Source organism: Primulina tabacum, chromosome 9 (assembly GCF_025594145.1).
Source record: "Primulina tabacum isolate GXHZ01 chromosome 9, ASM2559414v2, whole genome shotgun sequence".
Classification (NCBI taxonomy): Eukaryota; Viridiplantae; Streptophyta; class Magnoliopsida; order Lamiales; family Gesneriaceae; genus Primulina; species Primulina tabacum.
This window is the reverse complement of record NC_134558.1, coordinates 40205295-40225545: the sequence shown is the minus strand read 5'-3', so window position 1 is coordinate 40225545 and position 20251 is coordinate 40205295. Positions and strand designations below refer to the sequence as shown.

The 20251-nt window shown below is 35.7% G+C and overlaps 3 protein-coding genes and 1 long non-coding RNA gene across 4 annotated transcripts; 3 read left to right on the top strand and 1 right to left on the bottom strand.

Annotated features, from left to right (window-relative positions):
* The first annotated feature begins 1553 nt into the window (after window positions 1-1553).
* LOC142556176 (putative serine/threonine-protein kinase WNK3) lies at window positions 1554-5578 on the top strand. Its single transcript, XM_075667494.1, has 9 exons — window positions 1554-1944; window positions 2173-2210; window positions 2296-2523; window positions 2612-2835; window positions 2933-3090; window positions 3673-3856; window positions 3935-4072; window positions 4162-5000; window positions 5100-5578. Exons 1-8 carry the CDS (start codon window positions 1852-1854, stop codon window positions 4971-4973), a joined length of 1875 nt encoding a protein of 624 aa, XP_075523609.1. The 5' UTR covers window positions 1554-1851; the 3' UTR covers window positions 4974-5000; window positions 5100-5578.
* A 539-nt stretch (window positions 5579-6117) lies between these two features.
* Window positions 6118-7846, top strand: LOC142556177 (elongation factor Tu, chloroplastic). Its single transcript, XM_075667496.1, has one exon. The coding sequence runs from the start codon at window positions 6263-6265 to the stop codon at window positions 7694-7696; it is 1434 nt and encodes a 477-aa protein (XP_075523611.1). The 5' UTR covers window positions 6118-6262; the 3' UTR covers window positions 7697-7846.
* Window positions 7847-8052: 206 nt separating this feature from the next.
* On the bottom strand, window positions 8053-10149 carry LOC142556178 (uncharacterized). Its single transcript, XR_012822534.1, has 4 exons — window positions 9800-10149; window positions 9423-9719; window positions 9169-9236; window positions 8053-8628 (listed from the first exon to the last, which is right to left on the bottom strand). It is a non-coding gene; the product is annotated as an uncharacterized LOC142556178 (long non-coding RNA).
* Window positions 10150-14788: 4639 nt separating this feature from the next.
* On the top strand, window positions 14789-15214 carry LOC142504512 (uncharacterized). The gene has a single exon (XM_075617362.1). It carries the CDS (start codon window positions 14789-14791, stop codon window positions 15212-15214), a length of 426 nt encoding a protein of 141 aa, XP_075473477.1.
* Window positions 15215-20251: the final 5037 nt, after the last annotated feature.

Sequence of the window (20251 nt, the reverse complement as noted above, 5' to 3'; positions counted from 1 at the left end):
TGATAATGAAAAAGCATAGAGCAAAAGTATCTATGCATGCTTCTGTCGGCTACTTTTATGGGGTATCCGTGTAGCTTTTCATTTGACAAGAACTGGGGTATTGATTGGTTTCAGTTTCTCCGTACTTGGAACATAGTATTTTGAAATATAATATTATAATAATAATAATAGAGTTCTTAGGGAGAGATAAAGGTTAAATTGAAAATAATAATCATTGCAACACTTGCGAAGGAAAAGGTTTCAAATTTATTTATCGAACATGAAAACAGGACTCTTAGACTTTAGTTCTTGTTGCTCTCAATAACTTTTTATGTCGTAGAATATTTTTTGATTTGTTTTGACAGCTTTGTGATTCAACTTGTTTTGAACAGACGTTTCTTGATTTAGCTGAGTTTCATATTTTGACTAGGTATGTAGACATTTTTGCAGTTGTAGTGTGTGTTCAATGTATTGTAATGAACTAAAGAAAGATGTTGAATGAAAATTCTGGGGGGTATTAACCAACTTATCCTGATCACATGATGGCTGTGACTCTATGCCATGTTGCTCTTCCTTTTTAATGCCTACCAATATTTTATTGTGTAGTGTTTCCTTTGATATCATAATTATGATCTTTTTCTTTTGTTTGTGTTAAAATAGAATTAAGTTTATTTTAAGATGCTTTTTTTTGTTGTTAGTGAAAAAACATATCAGTTGGACATTCAAGATCGGGGCCATACAGATAGATAGCCGCATCTTACCTAGCTGCCATTGGCTATGGTTATTTCAAAGCAATCGAGGCGGGCTCGTCGAGCTGAGCCGCGGTAGTCCCACTCTCGAGCTACTATGAATAAATTTTATCAATCTTGTCTGTGGAAGGTGTTTAGCTGTTTGAAGATGATGAACAGTAAAATTTTGAATATAAATTTTTAATTAAATATAAGATAATAACTATTTTAGGTTCCACCGTGACAAATAAAATGGGTGTACGTTTGAAGATATAATTTATTTATGCAAACAAAAGTTTTCTGTTGTTTTATAGCCATACAAATTTGTTGCTTTCTGGTATGAGAACATGTCAATAAAAAATAATATCTTTTATGTTAAAATATTGGATTATTATTATAACATCCTTATAAAAGTAATAAATTATTGTCTTTTTTTTTTTTAAAAGACAATTGTAGCTTAAGTTTTTGAGTAGGTCTTATGTGAGATCGTCTCACGGATCCCAATCTGTGAGACGGTTCAATCCTACCCATATTCATAATAAAAAGTAATACTTTTTCATGGATTATTCAAATAAAGATCCGTCTCACAAAATACGATCCGTGAGATCGTCTCACACAAGTTTTTGTCTAAGTTAATATGGCTTCGCATTTAATTTTTTATTAGTTAATTAAAAAATATTCTACACAAAATATGACATGAAACTAATAGAAATTTATATATCAATGTAAAAAAACAAAACAAAAAATTCCATCGCAGTGATGAAAGTAATTGTCTTTTTTTAAGTTTGTTCCAAAATGAAAAAAAAAAAGAATAAAAAAAAAAGCCTGAGCCAGATGGAGTTTGCTTCCTCATTTCGATCAAATCTTTTTCAATGTTTCCAAATCCAACGTATGTGTGCACAACATACGTATATTTCTTATATAAATAAATAATACCCAGAATATAAAATTCCAATTCAAATCTTGCAGAGTTGAGAAATTCTTACATATTTTTATTCGTTTTCGATATTTTTAATCTTCTTGATCGATTCCGATTCGACTGTCAGCTAGCTGAATCAGCCGTAAATACTCCAACTTTTCATCATTTGATAGATCTGAATCTGAGAGGTATTTTGTTTCTGTAGTTTTTTAATTAACTGGGACAATGCCACAAGATTCCGCTGCGGAATCCGACCCGGACGATTCCGATTCCGAGCCTGAGTTTGTTGAGGTTGATACCTCTGGTCGCTACGGTCGGGTGCGTATCCTTCTTACAGTTTCTCTCAATGCTTTGATTTAGATATTTTTTTATGTACATGATCATAGCTAATGGTACAATTTAAAGTTTGAGATGATTTGCGTTTGCGTAAGGTGGGTTGAGTTTTCAGTTTGTCGAGTTTTGGAAGCGATCAGCTTTCTGTCATCATTTATTCGTTCATTCTCTGCTTGCTGACTTCTTTCGATTTGTTATGATGCAATTTTGTAGTATAAAGAAGTGCTTGGGAAAGGAGCTTTCAAGAAAGTGTAAGCTTTTCTGGAATTCACGCCGCTTCAATTTATCTAATTATTAGTATATGTATTCATGCCTTTTTTTATGCTGACAAAATAGATATAGGGCATTTGATGAACGGGAAGGAATAGAGGTAGCTTGGAATCAAGTTAAAATTGCTGATCTCATGAGGAATTCCGTTGATTTTGGGAGGTTGTATTCCGAAGTTCACTTACTAAAAACCCTCAAGCACAAAAATATCATCAAATTCTACAATTCTTGGATTGATCCCAAGAACGAGCATATCAACTTCATAACCGAAATTTTCACATCCGGGACTCTGCGACAGTATGTTTAAATTTAAGCGCTTATTTGATTTATTGAGTCAGCTTTGGATGGTCAATGGTGTATTGAGCTGAATCTGGTTTCTGTTTAGGTATCGGAAGAAACACAAGCATGTTGATTTGAGGGCACTGAAAAATTGGTCAAGACAAATCCTGGAGGGCCTTTCGTATCTTCATAGCCATGACCCACCTGTTATTCACAGGGACTTAAAGTGTGACAATATTTTCGTTAATGGAAATCAAGGGGAGGTGAAAATTGGTGATCTAGGACTTGCTGCTATACTTCAACAGGCACGTGCAGCTCATAGTGTTATAGGTAAGGTTTGATTTACTTGTATTCTTAGTGTTCGTATGTGGCATGCGATAGTTGTTTATATCTTCAAGGCAATGATGTATTGTAATTTTGCTACCAGGCACACCGGAATTCATGGCTCCAGAGCTTTATGAGGAGGAATACAATGAACTTGTAGATGTATATGCTTTTGGTATGTCCTTGCTGGAGCTAGTGACCTTTGAGTATCCGTATGTTGAATGTGCTAATGCTGCTCAGATATATAAGAAAGTGACAGCGGTAAGTCGTTTGTTACTCTCGGTGTGATATTTGAATCTTTTCTATAATCAGACATTTTGTTCCCTTTAGATTCATTCCTCAGTACCAGTTCTTTATGGGACCCACCTTGTGGTATTGGATGTTAAAAGAAATTAGTCCCTGAAGGTTCTCTTATCAAAACAAATGCCTAAAGTTATGTACACTTTGTCATTGTTGTTCATTAGAGTACTTCTCTATGGAGCTATGTGGATCTCGCATTTAGATACTTGATATTTGGTGTTGAAATATTTTTTGTTACTATAAAACGCTCAACTCATCTCCATCCCATCGAGATGGATCAGCATGGAGTTTGTCATATATTTTTCCACTTTATTTGCATGGTTTATTGATTTTCTTGTCGCTCTAAACCTATATTATTAGTGAGATCCATAGCTCTATGATTTTGATGTTGATAGCCTAGAAGGAAGTAAAAGTAAAAGTTTATTACTTTTATGCAAATTTTAATAGCCACAATTTGGATCGAGGAAAGTTTGCTTTTATTTTTCTTAACTTTCTCTATTGTACCCTGCAACCACATTGTTTTTCATTGTTCCACTTGAGCAGGGAATAAAACCTGCATCATTGGAAAAGGTGAAGGATCCGGGAGTCCGGTCATTTATAGAGAAGTGCATCTCAAAAGTCTCTGAGAGGTTGTCGGCCAGAGAACTTCTGATGGACCCATTTCTCCTACCTGATGAGGAATCTGGAAGTAGATATCGCTGGTTGCAATCCCAACCCTCGGATGCAGGTACATGTGACAGGTTTCTGCTGTTTCTTGATTAGAATTCTATCATCCTTCCCGGTTTTTGACACTTCATATTTGAAGATGACAATGGCAATCAGCTTGACCGAGGAAAATCCCCTGAAGACTCTATGCCTGAGGGAAGTCGAGATTTCACAGTGCAGGGTCAAAGAAAAGACCATAATACAATTTTTTTGAAACTTCGAATTGCAGATTCATCAGGTTATGTTTTTTTTCCTTCTCGGCTGACTAAGTTCTGTGTTTTTTCACAAAAATTCCTCACTGGTGTAATTGGTTTTCTTCTTGAGCAGGTCATATTCGAAACATTCACTTCCCATTTGATATCGAGGTGGATACTTCAACTGCTGTTGCTAGTGAGATGGTTGAAGAGCTCGACCTAACTGAGCATGATGTCTCAGTGATTAGTGCAATGATTGATTCTGAAATTCGATCCCATATTCCTGATTGGGCTCCTATAGAAATCTCTGGCGATAATGTTATTGGTGAGATTATTTCAGAAAGTGGTGAATCTGGAGCTCTGGATGATGCTTCCCCCATTACTAATGATTCTGGCCCATTTGTTCTGGAAAGATTACCATCTGGCCGGAAGTATTGGTCTGATTCACCCAAAGCTAGTGGGGAAACCTCACCGCTTAGGCCTGGGCCATCTACCTTGTTGGCAGAGGCGGTAGCCTTTGTAGACAGCTCGGCTGAAGAAAATTTACGATCTCCTAGTGGCCATGGAGATATGAACCCTGACCATTTTACTTCCTTGCTCGGTCATGTGGAATATTATTCTGATTGTGAGAGTAATGTAAAAGAGGAAGCGAATTCCGGATCCCCTGATTCAGAAGTTGTTGGTATTCCTTACAACCGTTCTTTTTCGTTCGAGAAAATCTCAATACAACACGAAACAGATTCAACTAACATCAGAATTATTGTTGATAAGCTAGAGCGTCTATTGGATGAGCAGCTTAGGGAGCTGGGCGATCTTAATAAGAAGCATGAACTAGCTGTTATGGATCTTCTGAATGATCTTCCCCAAGAGACTCGTCAGGAGGTTCTTAGCATCTGCCATCAAAAGCTATGCGAACATAAATGGCACCATACACAGTACAAATAGTCCTTTGTATTAAAGTTCCTGCTCGATGTAAGTCTTGCAATCTGATATTTGTAGCTCAGCCGTAGGAAATTAATTTGATTTGTTCTTTAATCCTGTTATTTTCATCCTTATCATGCGGGGTTGAAGATGTTCCAGAACGGACAATGCTTCTAACAAGTGATAGTGCCGAAAAAACTAAGGTCGGTTAGAAAGACATTTATTGTGGACCTGTTCTTGATCCAGCTTTTTGCTTATAGCTGCTCTTGTTGAAATGGACCCGGAAAGCCAGTATTATAGCACGAACGTATAGGACATGCTGCTAGGTGATACATATATCATTATAAATATTTATCTCATAGCAAACTTGAAGACCTTCGATATATTTCTCGATATTGATAAGTATACATGTAAATAGCTACATCTTTGTGTATTAACAACATTACACGCTTGTCTGAAGAGACTACTCGTTATTTTGCTGGTGAGATTGTACGAGGATGATGGGAAATTGTTTATATTTGTTTTTATCTAAGCTGTGCTGTAACGAAATATACGTTGGCATGGTGTTATTGTGTGGTGTTGTGTTTCTTTGCAGTTTATCGTTTTAGCCAATTAATTGAAGCCTTTTATCTCTTTCTTCTTATTTATTTTTTGGTATCGTTTCTATAATTTAGCAAAGCTTGAAACATATTCACGACGTTTGAGCCTGTATAGATTATTGTTTATTATCTGTCTTACAGCCTGTTTTTGTACAAGATATTTAATGGGATGTAAATTGTGTGGCCCAAATATTTGAACGTGGACCAAAAGTAGACTCAATTTATTTTTGGGCTTTGCTGTCTTGTCCATCTCATTCAACTCTCTTTTCTTCACGTGAAAATGACCAATTTACATGAAAGCCGAGTTCATCGTACCAGGCTGCTAGCTACTTCAAACTTTTTTGCAATTTGAACCTTTGCAAAACTTGCCAATGACTCAGTGCAAGCATATATGTTGTGTGTTGGGTGTATATATATCATAAAATTAATTATGATTATGGATCATATTCAAAACGAATAATTTGAATTTAACCTAGCAAAATTATTTGATATGTACTTCACAATTTGATACAAAAATGTAAAATATTATTTGATACTATCCCACAAGTAATTGTGAGCATCGAAAAAAAGAGAGGATTGGATAGGAATCAGACGAAACGCCGTATTTGCTCTGCCAAACATACAACACACACTCACACACTCGTTATCCCTCCAAACCCCATCCCATCTCTTAATCCCCACTCTCATCTCCTATCCTCTCAGCTGTCGCCGCCCATGGCATCAATTTCCGCTGCAGCCGTACACTCCACTACTGCCACAAAATTGGGATACGCCTCCGCCCCTTCTCTCTCGAATCCCATTTCTTCAAAACCCACCAAAGTCATCCTATCCTCTTCCTTCACACCCTCCTTATCCACTACCCTCTTCCTTCAACCCGCCACTGCCACCAACACGCCGCTCCGCCGCTTTACAATCCGCGCCGCGCGTGGAAAATTTGAGCGGAAAAAGCCACATGTCAACATCGGCACCATTGGCCATGTCGACCATGGGAAAACCACCCTCACTGCTGCGCTTACCATGGCTTTAGCTTCCGTGGGTAACTCCGCTCCTAAGAAATACGATGAAATCGATGCTGCCCCTGAAGAAAGAGCTCGTGGGATTACTATTAATACAGCTACCGTTGAGTATGAGACTGAGACACGACACTATGCTCACGTTGATTGCCCGGGACATGCTGATTATGTTAAGAATATGATTACTGGAGCTGCCCAAATGGATGGAGCGATTTTGGTGGTTTCTGGGGCTGATGGACCAATGCCGCAAACGAAAGAACATATTTTGTTGGCGAAGCAAGTCGGGGTTCCGAATATGGTGGTTTTCTTGAATAAAGAAGATCAAGTTGATGATGAGGAGTTGATTCAGTTGGTGGAGCTTGAGGTAAGGGAGTTATTGTCTTCTTATGAGTTTCCTGGTGATGATATTCCTATCGTTTGCGGTTCTGCATTGCTTGCTTTAGAGGCCTTAATGGAGAATCCCAAGATTAAGAGAGGGGAAAATAAGTGGGTAGACAAGATTTACAAGTTAATGGATGAGGTAGATGCTTACATTCCTATTCCTCAGAGGCAGACTGATTTGCCATTTCTGATGGCGGTTGAGGATGTTTTCTCGATTACGGGTAGAGGGACTGTGGCTACCGGTAGGATAGAGAGAGGGACTGTTAAGATTGGTGATACTGTGGATCTTGTGGGATTGAAGGATACTAGGTCCACGACTGTGACAGGAGTTGAGATGTTTCAGAAGATATTGGATGATGCCATGGCTGGAGACAATGTTGGGTTGCTGTTGAGAGGTATTCAAAAGATTGATATTCAGAGGGGTATGGTGCTGGCAAAGCCGGGAACCATCACTCCGCATAAGAAATTTGTGGCAATTGTTTATGTGTTGAAGAAGGAAGAGGGTGGAAGGCATTCCCCTTTCTTTGCAGGATATAGACCTCAGTTTTACATGAGGACTACTGACGTGACAGGGAAGGTGAATTCCATTATGAACGACAAGGATGAGGAGTCAAAGATGGTGATGCCCGGTGACCGTGTCAAGATGGAGGTTGAGCTAATTATGCCGGTTGCTTGTGAGCAGGGAATGAGATTTGCCATCAGAGAGGGAGGCAAAACTGTAGGCGCGGGTGTCATTCAGTCCATTATTGAATGAAGTGGATGATAAATGGAGGACACCATGGATTGATCTTCACTTTGTAGTGTGTATTTCAACTAATGGTATACGGGTGACCATGGATTGATCTTCCCTTGGGAGTGCATGCATTTTCATTTAATTGTCATAGATTATACCCTTTTTGGTTTACTTTTGTTATGCTTTAGTGTATTAGTTTAGCTTAAGAACATCGAGGTTCTACATTCATCAACCTAAAACGGAATTGCCGATAAAACCACTCCCACAGGCCATCAAATTCCTTTGCTGGAAGAATCCATTCATTAAAGCTAGCAAGTTGGCCTTCATTATTTAATTACTCGCAAGGCCCTTCCTCACTGAGCTGAAAATGCAAAAAATAGACAACTGCAGAAATTGTTTAAAAATTTTCAAATTTGACCCACGCCTGTGGCAAAAAAGTCTTGTGGTTAAAAATTATTTCTGGAGACATCATTATTCTTGTTAATGATTCTTGCTTTCAGATGATTTCTTTTTACATTATATAAGGTGTCTATAGTCCACTCCATGCAATCAAGGTACGAGACTACAAGTCAACAGACTAATGATGTTCCTACAGATACATTATTAACAATCTAAATCAATGGATGAGGATTCATATTTTAAGGCCTTTATTAAATACAAAGCAATAAAGAGGTACAGGATGTTAGAGCTTCCATTAACTCATAATAAGGGCATTCCTATCACGTATCAATCCTTAATGGTCAGATTGGAACAATAGATGTAGTTAAACAGTTAATGGACTATTCTGGAGGTTCCTGATCGAACAAGAAAGAACAAGAATCGAACAAAGGCGACTTCGAACATCATATAAGAAAATATGAAATGAAGTGAGCCTTCACAGTGATTGAGCAATACAAAATCAAGTCTTTGGATAAGCCACTGTGATTGGACGCCTATTCGAGATGGCCGGTCTCCTGCAGAAGTTGAGAGAGAAAAGAAGAATTGAGGAAGAAGATAGTTTTATTATTTCACAAAATTTTGTACTATGCACTTCAAATGTCCACATCTATGTATTAAACTAATAAAGAGTGGCTTATAAATCCAATAGATTACACCACCCAACAAGTAAGCTTTTTGGGACGGTATCCTCTTGGGTTTATAACTTATAGCATAAAATTGATACTCTCGTTGAGAGTCGGCATAGCAGAAGAGGCGACTTAGAAAATGGCTATCATCGGATCGGTGTCGATAAAAAAATTGTAGACTGGACTAAGGTGCATGACGAATATACTGAAAAGTGAGTGAAAGACGTCTAGAATGAGTCGTCACATATGTCGACTTCTCAAAAATCGGCAATGTTACAAATGTCATACATCTATATATTAAACTAATAAAGAGTGATATATAAAATCAATAAGTACACCACTCAATGGCCAAGTCTTTTGAGATGATACTCTCTTGAGTTTATAACCTCACGCCCTGTTCTAACGATCAACTAAAATCATAAAACTGACCTGAAAAACATGGATGACGAGTCTGACTTGCCAAAACAGTAGAATATCGTGCTTTTCAACCCACATGTCTGCAAACAACAAAACCATTTGACGAGAAAAGGAATCAGAGTTTATAGCTGCATATTAATTTTCAAATACATTAATGCAAAAAAACAATCAAAGAAGGGAGGAAATCCTCGTTTCATTCCAAGTCTCTTACTAAAAAAAACAACTTTGAACCAATAAAACTGATTTAAGAAAATAATCAGCAATACCTGTATCACATATACATATCCTTTATACATTATCTACAAGAAATGAATTATCCATTGGAACCGGGATTGAGCCATCAGCATAGCTCATGCTTCTCTTTTCGAGCATACTACATACAAGAAACCCATGATTAATAAAGAAAGAACGAGATGAGAAAAGTCTTGACCTGCAATATTCACACCAGAAAAATACAAATGCCTAAATGAAGAAGTTAAATAACACCGAAATTTTTCCCCTTTCAACTGTTGACCTGACATCATCAAACCGAGCTGTACTGGAAGGTTTCAATAAAACTTCAACTGGGACAGCAATTAAAAAATATTAGGTTAAACTGGAAAATACATTCCAAAGTGCAAATTTAAATTGTTTTAGCTTGCACCTGAAACGAGGACGTTATCTTCGTTGTATATCGGCGGATCAGGAGGCCGAGCAGATGGTGCAGCTGGTGGGTCAGCAACGGCGGCGTCTTGTTCGAGAAAGCCGCATTCGGCGGGGTTCTGCGTGGTGATATCCATGGGAACACTCGTTTCAGCAGCTGTCATAGCAGGAAATCGGAGAACTTGAAGATGAAGATCAGATTGCAGAAACACTAATCGATGGTGTGAATTGGGTGTTTAATTGGAAACTGAACGCGGGAGAAAGAACTTTATCATCATAATCGTCATCAGAGCACGACTGCTCTGTTCTAACTAATCTTTTATCTATCATTTGGATCAACCCAGTGACTATCGCCATTTTTCAAAATCGATAATAAATTTGGAAAGCCTACAGCATAAGCTTTCTTTTAATAACAAAATTTCGAAGTTTGTTCGTCGTCTTGAAATCAGCCGCCGTACATCGGCCGTCATTTTCATCGAAAATCATGAGAAAATTTTAGTGTTAGATTTTCTACGGTTCGTGTTCTTAGTTAGATTTCCAATTTTAAAGGTAATTTCAGATTTTAGTGTTTCGAAATTTGAGTATTTTGGTTTTTTTGAATTCCGATAACTGATATATATTAAATTGTTGATTGTAAGTATTATATTTGAGTTGATTGATGATATTTATAATTTTTTGGAATTTATTTAAACATTATTTCGAATTTTCAGATTTTATATTGGATTGTCAATTTTTAATGTTGATTATATATTATTTGTATATTTAGATGCTATAGAAAATATCAATACGAATTTATGGAATTTTGTAGGAATTGTTGAAAAATTCAGAATTATGTAAATGAGATTTTCGAACTTATAAGGCTGTAAAAATTTTATATTTAAATATATTATGTCTTAAGATTGTCAAATGTTAACTTCGGAATTGTTTTGGAATAATCATAGATGTTCGAGGTTTATTGGATTAAAGTAACAATTATTTAGTGTTGATAATGTTAATTTGATTCAGTTAGCCATAATAAGTTAAATTAAAGTGACATTTTATGTTGTAGATGTCACCAAGGACAAAAGAAACTCAAGAATAAAGAAAAAGAAAACGATCGACTCATTTTTTAAACAAAAAGAGCAGACATCGGCAAGTAAGGACCATTCTCCATGCAATATTGATGTCTCAAATCCCAGTGATCAACAGCTTAACAAATCTCCTAGAATTGATGTTGATGTGAGTTCTCTTGAACTTGATCCGACATTACGTACTCCGATATGAAAATCTCTTGTTAATCAAATGGATGAAATTAGACGAGCTTATATCAAGATGGGGCCATATCAACCAATCAAGAAAGAATATCCACCGACCAAATTTGGAAATCAAAATCGATGATTCCAAAGTCACTGGTTCAAAAAATTTACTTGGTTAGAGTACTCTCCTTCGAAAGATGCTGCATTTTGTTTTCCGTGCTTGTTTGAACATAAGCATCCTCGCATTTACAATTGATGGATTCAAATATTGGAAGCGAGTTAATGATGGCGATAGATGCATATTTTTTTTGATGCATATAGGATGCAATACTTCACCACATAATAATGCTGTGGAATATCTTGACAATTTGATGAACATACCTCGTCATATTGACAAAGTGATAAATGCACAATCTTCATAAGAAAAACAGAAGAACATATTACGGCTTACAGCAACTATTGAAAACTTTAGATGGCTCACTTTGCAAGCATGCGTATTTAGAGGGCATGATGAATCTCCATCTTCTAATAATCGTGAAAATTTTATCGAGATGATAAATTTTATAGGAAAAATGAATAAGAGTATTGGGGACATCGTCTCAGAGAAAGCTCCTAAGAATGCAAAGTATAATTCACCAGATATTCAGAAAGATGTCTTAAATATCATTTCCAACCAAGTGAGAGCCAAGATTCGTAAAGAAATTGGGGATGCAAAATTCTGCATTTTAGTTGATGAAGCGAGAGATGCATCTAACAAGGAGCAGATGGCTATTGTATTAAGATTTGTGGATACTGAAGGCTTCTTACGAGAGCGATTCTTTACCATTGTACACGTGACAGATACAACTGTTGCAACACTTAAGAAATAAATATCTAATGCACTTGGTCGTTATGACTTGCATATCCACAACATGCGTGGACAGGGATATGATGGTGCTAGCAATATGCGCGGTTCTTGGAATGGATTGCAGGCTCTTTTCTCGAAAGATTGCTCGTGTTCATATTATGTACATTGTTTTGCTCATCGGCTTCAACTAGCATTAACTGCAGCTGCTGAAAAAGAGCTATCCATTTGGCTATTCTTTTCAAAATTGAATTCCATTTGCAATCTCATCAATGCATCTCCTAAACGGCACGGTGAGTTACATTCTGCTCAAAGAATTGAAGTTGCGCATATGGTAGCTACTGGTGAACGTGATACAGGTAGAGAATGTAATCAAATTGGAAATTTATTACGACCTGGAAAGACTCGTTGGAGTTCTAATTTCGACTCACTTTGTAGCATGATTGATATGTATAGCTCTGTGATTACCGTGTTAGAAAATATGGTGAATAATGGAGCTTCTAATTCCATTCGTGGTAAAGCTAGTGGTGCATTGATTGCGATGAAGGCTTTTGATTTCATATTCATATTACACTTGATGCATAAGATAATGGGGATAACAAATCTGCTTTGTCGAACATTGCAAGAGAAATCTCTAGATATTTTAAGTGCAATGGATTATGTTTCAACGACTAAAACTTTGCTTCGTACTTTGAGAGAAGAAGATTTGATCTCCTACTTAGTCATGTGAAAGACGCTTGTGTCAAGTATGACATTGAGATACCTCATATGGAAGCTCGTCATAAATCTAGTACATGTCGTTCTTGTCAACATAATGATTCAATCACAGTTGAGCACCACTATCAATTTGATGTATTTACAGCTGCAATTGATTTTCAAGTTGAAGAGCTTAATAATAGATTCAATGATGAGACAGTTGAACTTCTTAAACTTAGTTGTGCTTTGGAACCTAAAGAAAATTTTAAGCTTCTTAATGTTGATCATATCTATCGACTTGCTGAGAAATTCTATTATCTTGATTTCGATTCACAAGATTTGCATCACTTGAGAATGCAATTGGATCACTATAAACTTGATGTTGCTGGCCATGAAAGATTTCAGAATTTATCAATTATTTCTGAATTATGTCGAAGATTATTTGAGACAAATAAGTCAGTAACCTACGATTTGATTGACAGGTGATTTATATATTTTTATCTACGTCGTTTACTTAGTTATCGAATCTTATATATCTATTTAATTTACAGGTTGATTCGTCTTGTTTTAACTCTCCCCGTTTCTACATCAACAACGGAACGAGCATTTTCAGCAATGAAACTTGTTAAAACAGCTCTTCGTAGCAAAATGAAAGCAGAGTTTTTCGGAGATTCTATGGTAATCTAAATCGAACCAGATTTGGTTGAAAAAATTGATAACGATTTCATAATTAATGAGTTTTATTCTAAGAAGAATCGATGTTTACATATTTTTTATTTTAATTTTTTTATTTAATTATTTATTTTATTAAATATCATATGAGACAGAGCCAGCCCCAAGTAATTTTGAATCCTGGCTCCGCCCCTGGTCAACCCTAACGATATTCACAATAAAAATAATTCTATTAGTATAAAAACTATTACTTTTTCATGAATGACCTCAAATAAGAGATTTGTCTCACAAAATACGACCGTGAGACTTTGTGAGACAGGGTGAAAAGAAAAGAAAGAGAACATTAGTTTAGATAGCATATCACAGGGTGAAAAAATTTTCATAATTGAAAAACGATTCAACCGTCGACGGTCGAACCAAAAATCATTATATTGTATAGAATAATAATAATATAAATATAATATCATAAATATATATTTTAAACTATAAATATGTATATAAATAAAAGTTAAAATCTAAACATACAATAAAATGTATATAAATATACAAAAATTTATATTTATCAAAATTTAAAATATAAATAATATATACATATAATTAAAATATCTATTATTGTTATATATTTTTAAAAACAAAACCATAAACTAAATATACTATACTATTATTATTATTAAAATAATATTTTTAACAAAATCTAAATTTCAAATAATCATGTGCATGTATATAACAAAATATTAAATTTAAGATTTACAAAAATAATTTCTCAAAAAAGTAAAAAAAAATCGGATAATCAGTTGATAGTCATTTCGACCAGTTTGAAAGTAAAATGTTTTTTCGAACCTGATTGGTGATCGATTTTTGGTCGAACATCCCGATCTGATCCAGTTCTGAAAATACTATTATCACATATATATTTATATTTTAGAAAGAAGATAATTATATTTTAAAAAAATTAATTCTAAAATTATTATTTTGCATTAATCAAACATAAAATAATAAAAATTGTAATTAACCAAATTTAATAAGTTAAATAAGATATATTATTATTCAATATGATTTCCCTTGAGATATTTTAGTAATCATAATGTTACTTAAAAGAATATATTTTTTTTTACGATTTAGTCATCTATGTTATAACATTTTAGTTAAATATGTAAGTTTTGTTTTTGTTTTTGAAATGTTATTCTTTTTACCGATATGATGCTGACGTGGCAACTAAACAATAGAGATGTGACGCTAAAATTTAAGATCTGTATTTCATTCAATCCAAATATAGTAATTTATGAGGTAGAATAGAGTTAAGATTTAAACCAAATATAACCAAACAAATAAGAACATTTCCATTTCTCTCACCTAAAATAATATCTTTATTTGGTCTCTACGTAAGTTCCATTAGAAAAAGACACGTGGATGCCATTTCTCCTCATCTTTAACGGCAACAAGATGATTCATTTCAGCCAAAAATCAATAATACCTGAGGCTCAGATTCATCCCAACACCCAACACATTAGCGTGGATCCATAAACATCCCACTCATAATACCATGAAGATCAAAAGCAAGAATCGTGAACAAGAAAACTATGCCAATATCATCAAGTCCGTGGCACAGGCCTGGCATGGACACTCCAGCAGCCCCGTGATCGAGTCCACTTCGGAGTTCGACGCGCACAGACTGCGCTTCCAGTCGAAACCGACCCGGTTCAAGGTCCAGGCGTCGCGGGAAGTTCCTCCACCTGGTGTGAAGAAATGGGATTTCGCTAAGTCGCTCTGGGACTCTTATGAGATTGTGAATGTATCCAGGAAGTTGGAGAGATGCTTGTTGAATATGGATGATCCGTTTTCGGAGTCGAACAGGGTGAAGCAGGTTCTGGTCAAGAGGGGGAAAGAGAGCAGGAATAGCCTGAGGAATTTGTTTAAGACATCTTCAAGGAGATTCAGTGAAGTTGATTTTTCGTCAGATCGAGGGTAGCCTAATTTTGTCCAAATTAAAGGCCCTTTTTAAAGTGATGTTTCTTCTGGTAAAAGTTAATCGTTTTCGTGTTATTGTGTTACAAAAAAAGGGATCAATCATGTAATCTTCATGATTTCCGAAGTCTAGTTACTCCATACCTTTTATGATTTAAAAGATTTTAGCTGTCTGTCTCATTGCAATAATAACCGATTTTATCAGTCACTTGATCACTTGAATAATCGAACTTTGTCAGTTCGCAGTGTTGGAGATTAACGAGTACTGGTTCAAGATATAATAATTCTTACATGCATGTCCATAAACATCAGTATATATTTCAACAACTTATATATTATACACATAATCAATAACGTAAAAGACAGGCATGTTATTTATGCGTATAATTCTAGGACAACCTTTAATAAAGATTATTTAGGTTGCCACACAGCCTGCTATAAAGCAATCCATACGTATTCCAACCTTAATTCCTCTTAAATGTTTCCCATTTATCAAAAGTTTGATGATGCTTCTGAATGAATCCATCGGCCTCAACATCGACACTGATCTCCTCATCATGAACTCCATGCTTCCCATTCTTATCAAACTCCACATGTTCAACGAAATGAACTTTCTTGTTTACTTCCGGCACCCCATGATGCCCTTTATTTTGATGGCGATTCATCATGTGAAAATCCTTCTGCTGATGATCCTCGTACTTGTCAGAGCCGTACATGGAGTCACTCTTGAGCCCATAGTGGGCAGTTGGGGCGTTGGCGGACACATGGGGAACTTGAGAGACGACGTGAGGCATTAGGAAATATTCATCGTCTGAGATGTTATCTTTGCCGTAATATTGGGCAGAGGTGGTGTAGTAATCGTAGTTTTTTTCCATTTTCTTTGCTTGTTTTAGCCGTCCTGGTTGCCTGCCCTGGAAGAGTTGTGGAAGAGAATTCCAAATTTATAGATGGTTCATGTCCAAAAGATATTCCATAGTGACTTGAGATAGATTAAAATATTTAGTCGATATATAAAAATAAATAAACACGTGACGAGGGAGTTGCGAAGAAACCATTATAAAACTTATTGATCAATTGATGTCGATAACTCCTGGATGGCATGAATCAGATTCTTGCCTTTATTCCATTTTCAGAATATTTGAATTATGTTTCTAGGGAATCTTAAATCATCACTGTAGGACCAAAAACTATTTATTAACAGTCTTTCTACTAGGAAAGGTGATATAGTTGGACCGTATCATAATTGGAGTTTGTGAGAAAATATTGTTCTTTCAAAGGAATATAAAAAGGGTGATTCTCCAGCATTAGTGGGAATATGAGAACCCAAAAAATACAAAAAAAGAAAGAGACAGAATTCGAAATAACCATGTGCAGAGGCTAAAAGGTTTATAATTGAATTGACTAATAAATCCACAATTTTAAAGCGTTATATTCCACCGGCGGCTTTTGGCTTGATCATAAAAAATTGCCTAAATAAGATGAGATGGAATGGAAAAGGAAAGTCACCTAAAATTTCAACATAGGACACAACAGCACATACTTCTATAACTGTTATGTGGTGTTGATGACATACATCACCTATGCTTTGATTGCTTATTTTTTAAATAAACATAATAGATCATAAAGACCTTGCAAAAGATTGAGCTTTAGTAGAATTGGGAAGAAAATCACTCGGATCCAATGTGACTCAGACATAAAAACCTGTAACTGCAACGCTTGCGCAAAATAAAGGCATTGAACTAGAGCTATGAATTCGAAATCACCCGGATCTGAAGATATGGATGGGAGATGTATTTCGTTTGCACCTCAAAGAAAGACAAAGAGGATAGTTTTCATCCTTCTGAATTTCCAGCACGACAAAGTGGGGTTAAGATAGTTTTCATCCTTCTGTACGCAACATGAATATGTTTCATTACAGGAATCAAATAAACAGTTCAGAACCGAACATGAGATATATTAACACCGAATAAACAAGTGAAACCAGCACAAATCCAAATAAACAAGATTTATAAGAGACAAAGGACCGAAAACAAGCTCTAACAATTTATTCATGTCAAATGCGCATGTTAAAAGTATGATATATTACTGCCTCTTTTCCAGAAATAAGGTCCATGACACCGAACTTGATGCTTGCATTTTTCTTCGTAGGCAGTTTCTTGTTCATCTCTATATCATGAAAAACCTGAATCAGCGATTCCTTTATACACACACTGTTAGAATTTGCACTTCATATTATTCTATCAGAGCAATATAAGAATTTAAATGAAACTCACCATTTCCTGGAGCTTCTCATGGATAGGATTCCCACCAGTAATTTCGCATAGATCTTTCAGTGTTAATTGTAGCAAATCATACTCATGAAACCTCTAGATTTCCTTGTTTAAATCAACCTGATTGAAGCCCATCTCCTCGAATTCCCTCAGAAGTTCCTTCTCTACTTCTTCCATTCCTTAAAGCTCTTCTGTGTTTTCTACTGTGTCTCCAGCAGGTGGGGGCCAAGAATAGAAAAAAGGTGATGATGGTGAAGTATAGAGCAAAGCTTGATGTCGAGGAAAGGTCGCTGAAGGTGGTGGTGGATAGAACACATGTGGTGGCGGAGGATAGAGCAGAGATGGTGGTGGCGGTTGATCAATAACAGGATATAAAATCTTGGGGCAAAGTTTGTTGCGCCTCTTCCTACCATTGAACTGTCAGAGATAGGAAACTTCATATCCTGTCCTATGTTTGGCAACGGTGTAATATAGGTGACTATCTTCCACCAGTGGATCCATTACAGCATTATTGATTTCGGGGCCAGTTAAGACATTGTTTACCAGGGGTAAATTTAGGTTCAAGCCCCCAACACCATGTTGTGTCTCTTCAATGGTAGCAATTAGCATGAACCTACGGGTATGCACAAAATATCTGTTGAATTTTGTAGCAGATATATAACATGAAGAAGAAAGAAGAGTACAGGATTAAAGTTGTTAGGCTATAAAAGCCTACATCATCAACAAGATTAAGCGTGAGCTCGGTATCAGTACTGAGATCCAGTTTATCATCCCTAACACTTGCATTGAAACGGCTGAGAAAATCTCCATATTTTACCTGTCAAAATGTTGAGCTTGGTGATCAGGGACAAGGGTCGTTCATGGTGAGCATAGAACTGGACATACGGAACTAAAAAAATAAATTAACATTATATTAAACACAGGCTGAAAAGCAGACTACCAGCTTGCAAAGTGTACACACAGGGGTAAACTCAACAAGATTTAGATAGCACTCATAACAGGTCAGATCTACTAGAGGATCAAGGCTCACTTAAAAATCTTCTCTTGGATCAATGATCATTCAAAAAGCAGTTCGCATTATATGTCAGCGTCACTAAATAACAGCATGAGGTAAAACATTGCTTCGAACAATGATCCATAATCATAGAGAACAAGAGTCGATCTTTCACAGTCATATGAAATTAATTCCACCATCCTTTCTAGATCGGAGAGACATAAATGGAGGAAAAAAACAGAGCTCGGATTGCAAAATCACTCCCAGATGCTCACAACATAGAGAATCCAGCTCTGGTCGAGAAATCAGTCCCAGCTGCTCACTTCATAAATTTGGTTCATGCTCATCCATGCACTTATAGCTGGAGTTTGTACACCTTTTTACGTACTTTATATACAAAATATATTTTTACATGATCTCATCCATGCACTCAAACTTTTAAGATACTTTTATTATTTATACATGTATATGCATGAGTTGTACAAGGCATAACACAATTATACGAGAAACCCATACGTGTTGCATATGGATACAATAGTTGGTTAATTCCAATGTTTTTTTTAACTAAACAATATTATGCGTTATATTCTTCATAATATTTAAAAAGAGTTGGAAACTAGCTAGAAAATATCTATTATGCTTTTTAATCTTTATTTTCTCTTGAAAAAATAAATATATTTCACTATTTTATTCCATCAACCTTCAACTAGATAACAACTATCAAAGCAGTTTGATTTGTTCAATAATTTTTTTCATGACATGGAAACCCTTAGTTGTTATACTTCGATGTACACTGGATAAACCATTGGACCAACGCAATAGCCTACAAATCACATTGGTCGGGTAAACAACATGATTTGTTCAATATTTCTATTTGGATCAGTCAACTACTCTATCGTCTCATATATTTAGGACAAATTTCTTTTTGCGTTCGTCCCAAATATATAATTTTCGTATTTAGTATTGTTTACTCTACTCTTTTACCAATCTGCCTGTATTTGATTTATTTTTAGTTACTAATTTTTTCATTTAATTACTAAAATTTTCATTAAACAAGGGGTGAAATGAGAATTTATCAGTTAAATTTAATTTTCAATAATTTAAATGTGTGTGCAAATACATATGTATAAGCCTAATATTAGAACGGGGAGACTATTCAATTATTGATCCCACGAGAACTTCCCTTGTGTCTCGTTTTCACGAACATTAATTTCTGGTTGGAACTCCCATTTTCAGCAAATTTTAAAATAATTTATCCCGTTATTATATTTATATATGGCTCACTTCTACTTATTCTGTATTTTCAACTTTACTAACTAATTTGTTCATTCCTACTTGTAATATTTAAAATCTCGTTCGTCTCGGTTCGATAAAAAAACTTGTTTGAGTTCGTTTGTTAATCACATCAATTCAAGCTCGAGCTCGATTTCGAGCTCGAAAATTTAATCAAATCAAACTCAAGCATAAAGATATTCAGCTCTGAGCTTGCAAGCATCTTTGTTAATAGGCTCGTGAGCTCGAGCTCAGCTCGGCTTATTTAGGTAGCTCATAAGCTCGAACTCTAGCTCGGCTCATTTATGTATTTTAAATTTTTATGTACGTTTGTCGAATCAAGATTAAACTCTAGCTCAATTGTATGTTTTACGGGCTCGAAAACGAGCTGATCTCCAGTCATGTTTGTTAAGCAGATAAACGAGCTATTAATGAACCAAACTCGAGCCGGGCTTGATTAACGTGATAAACGAGCTTTTAATGAATCAAGCTTAGTAATTTCAAG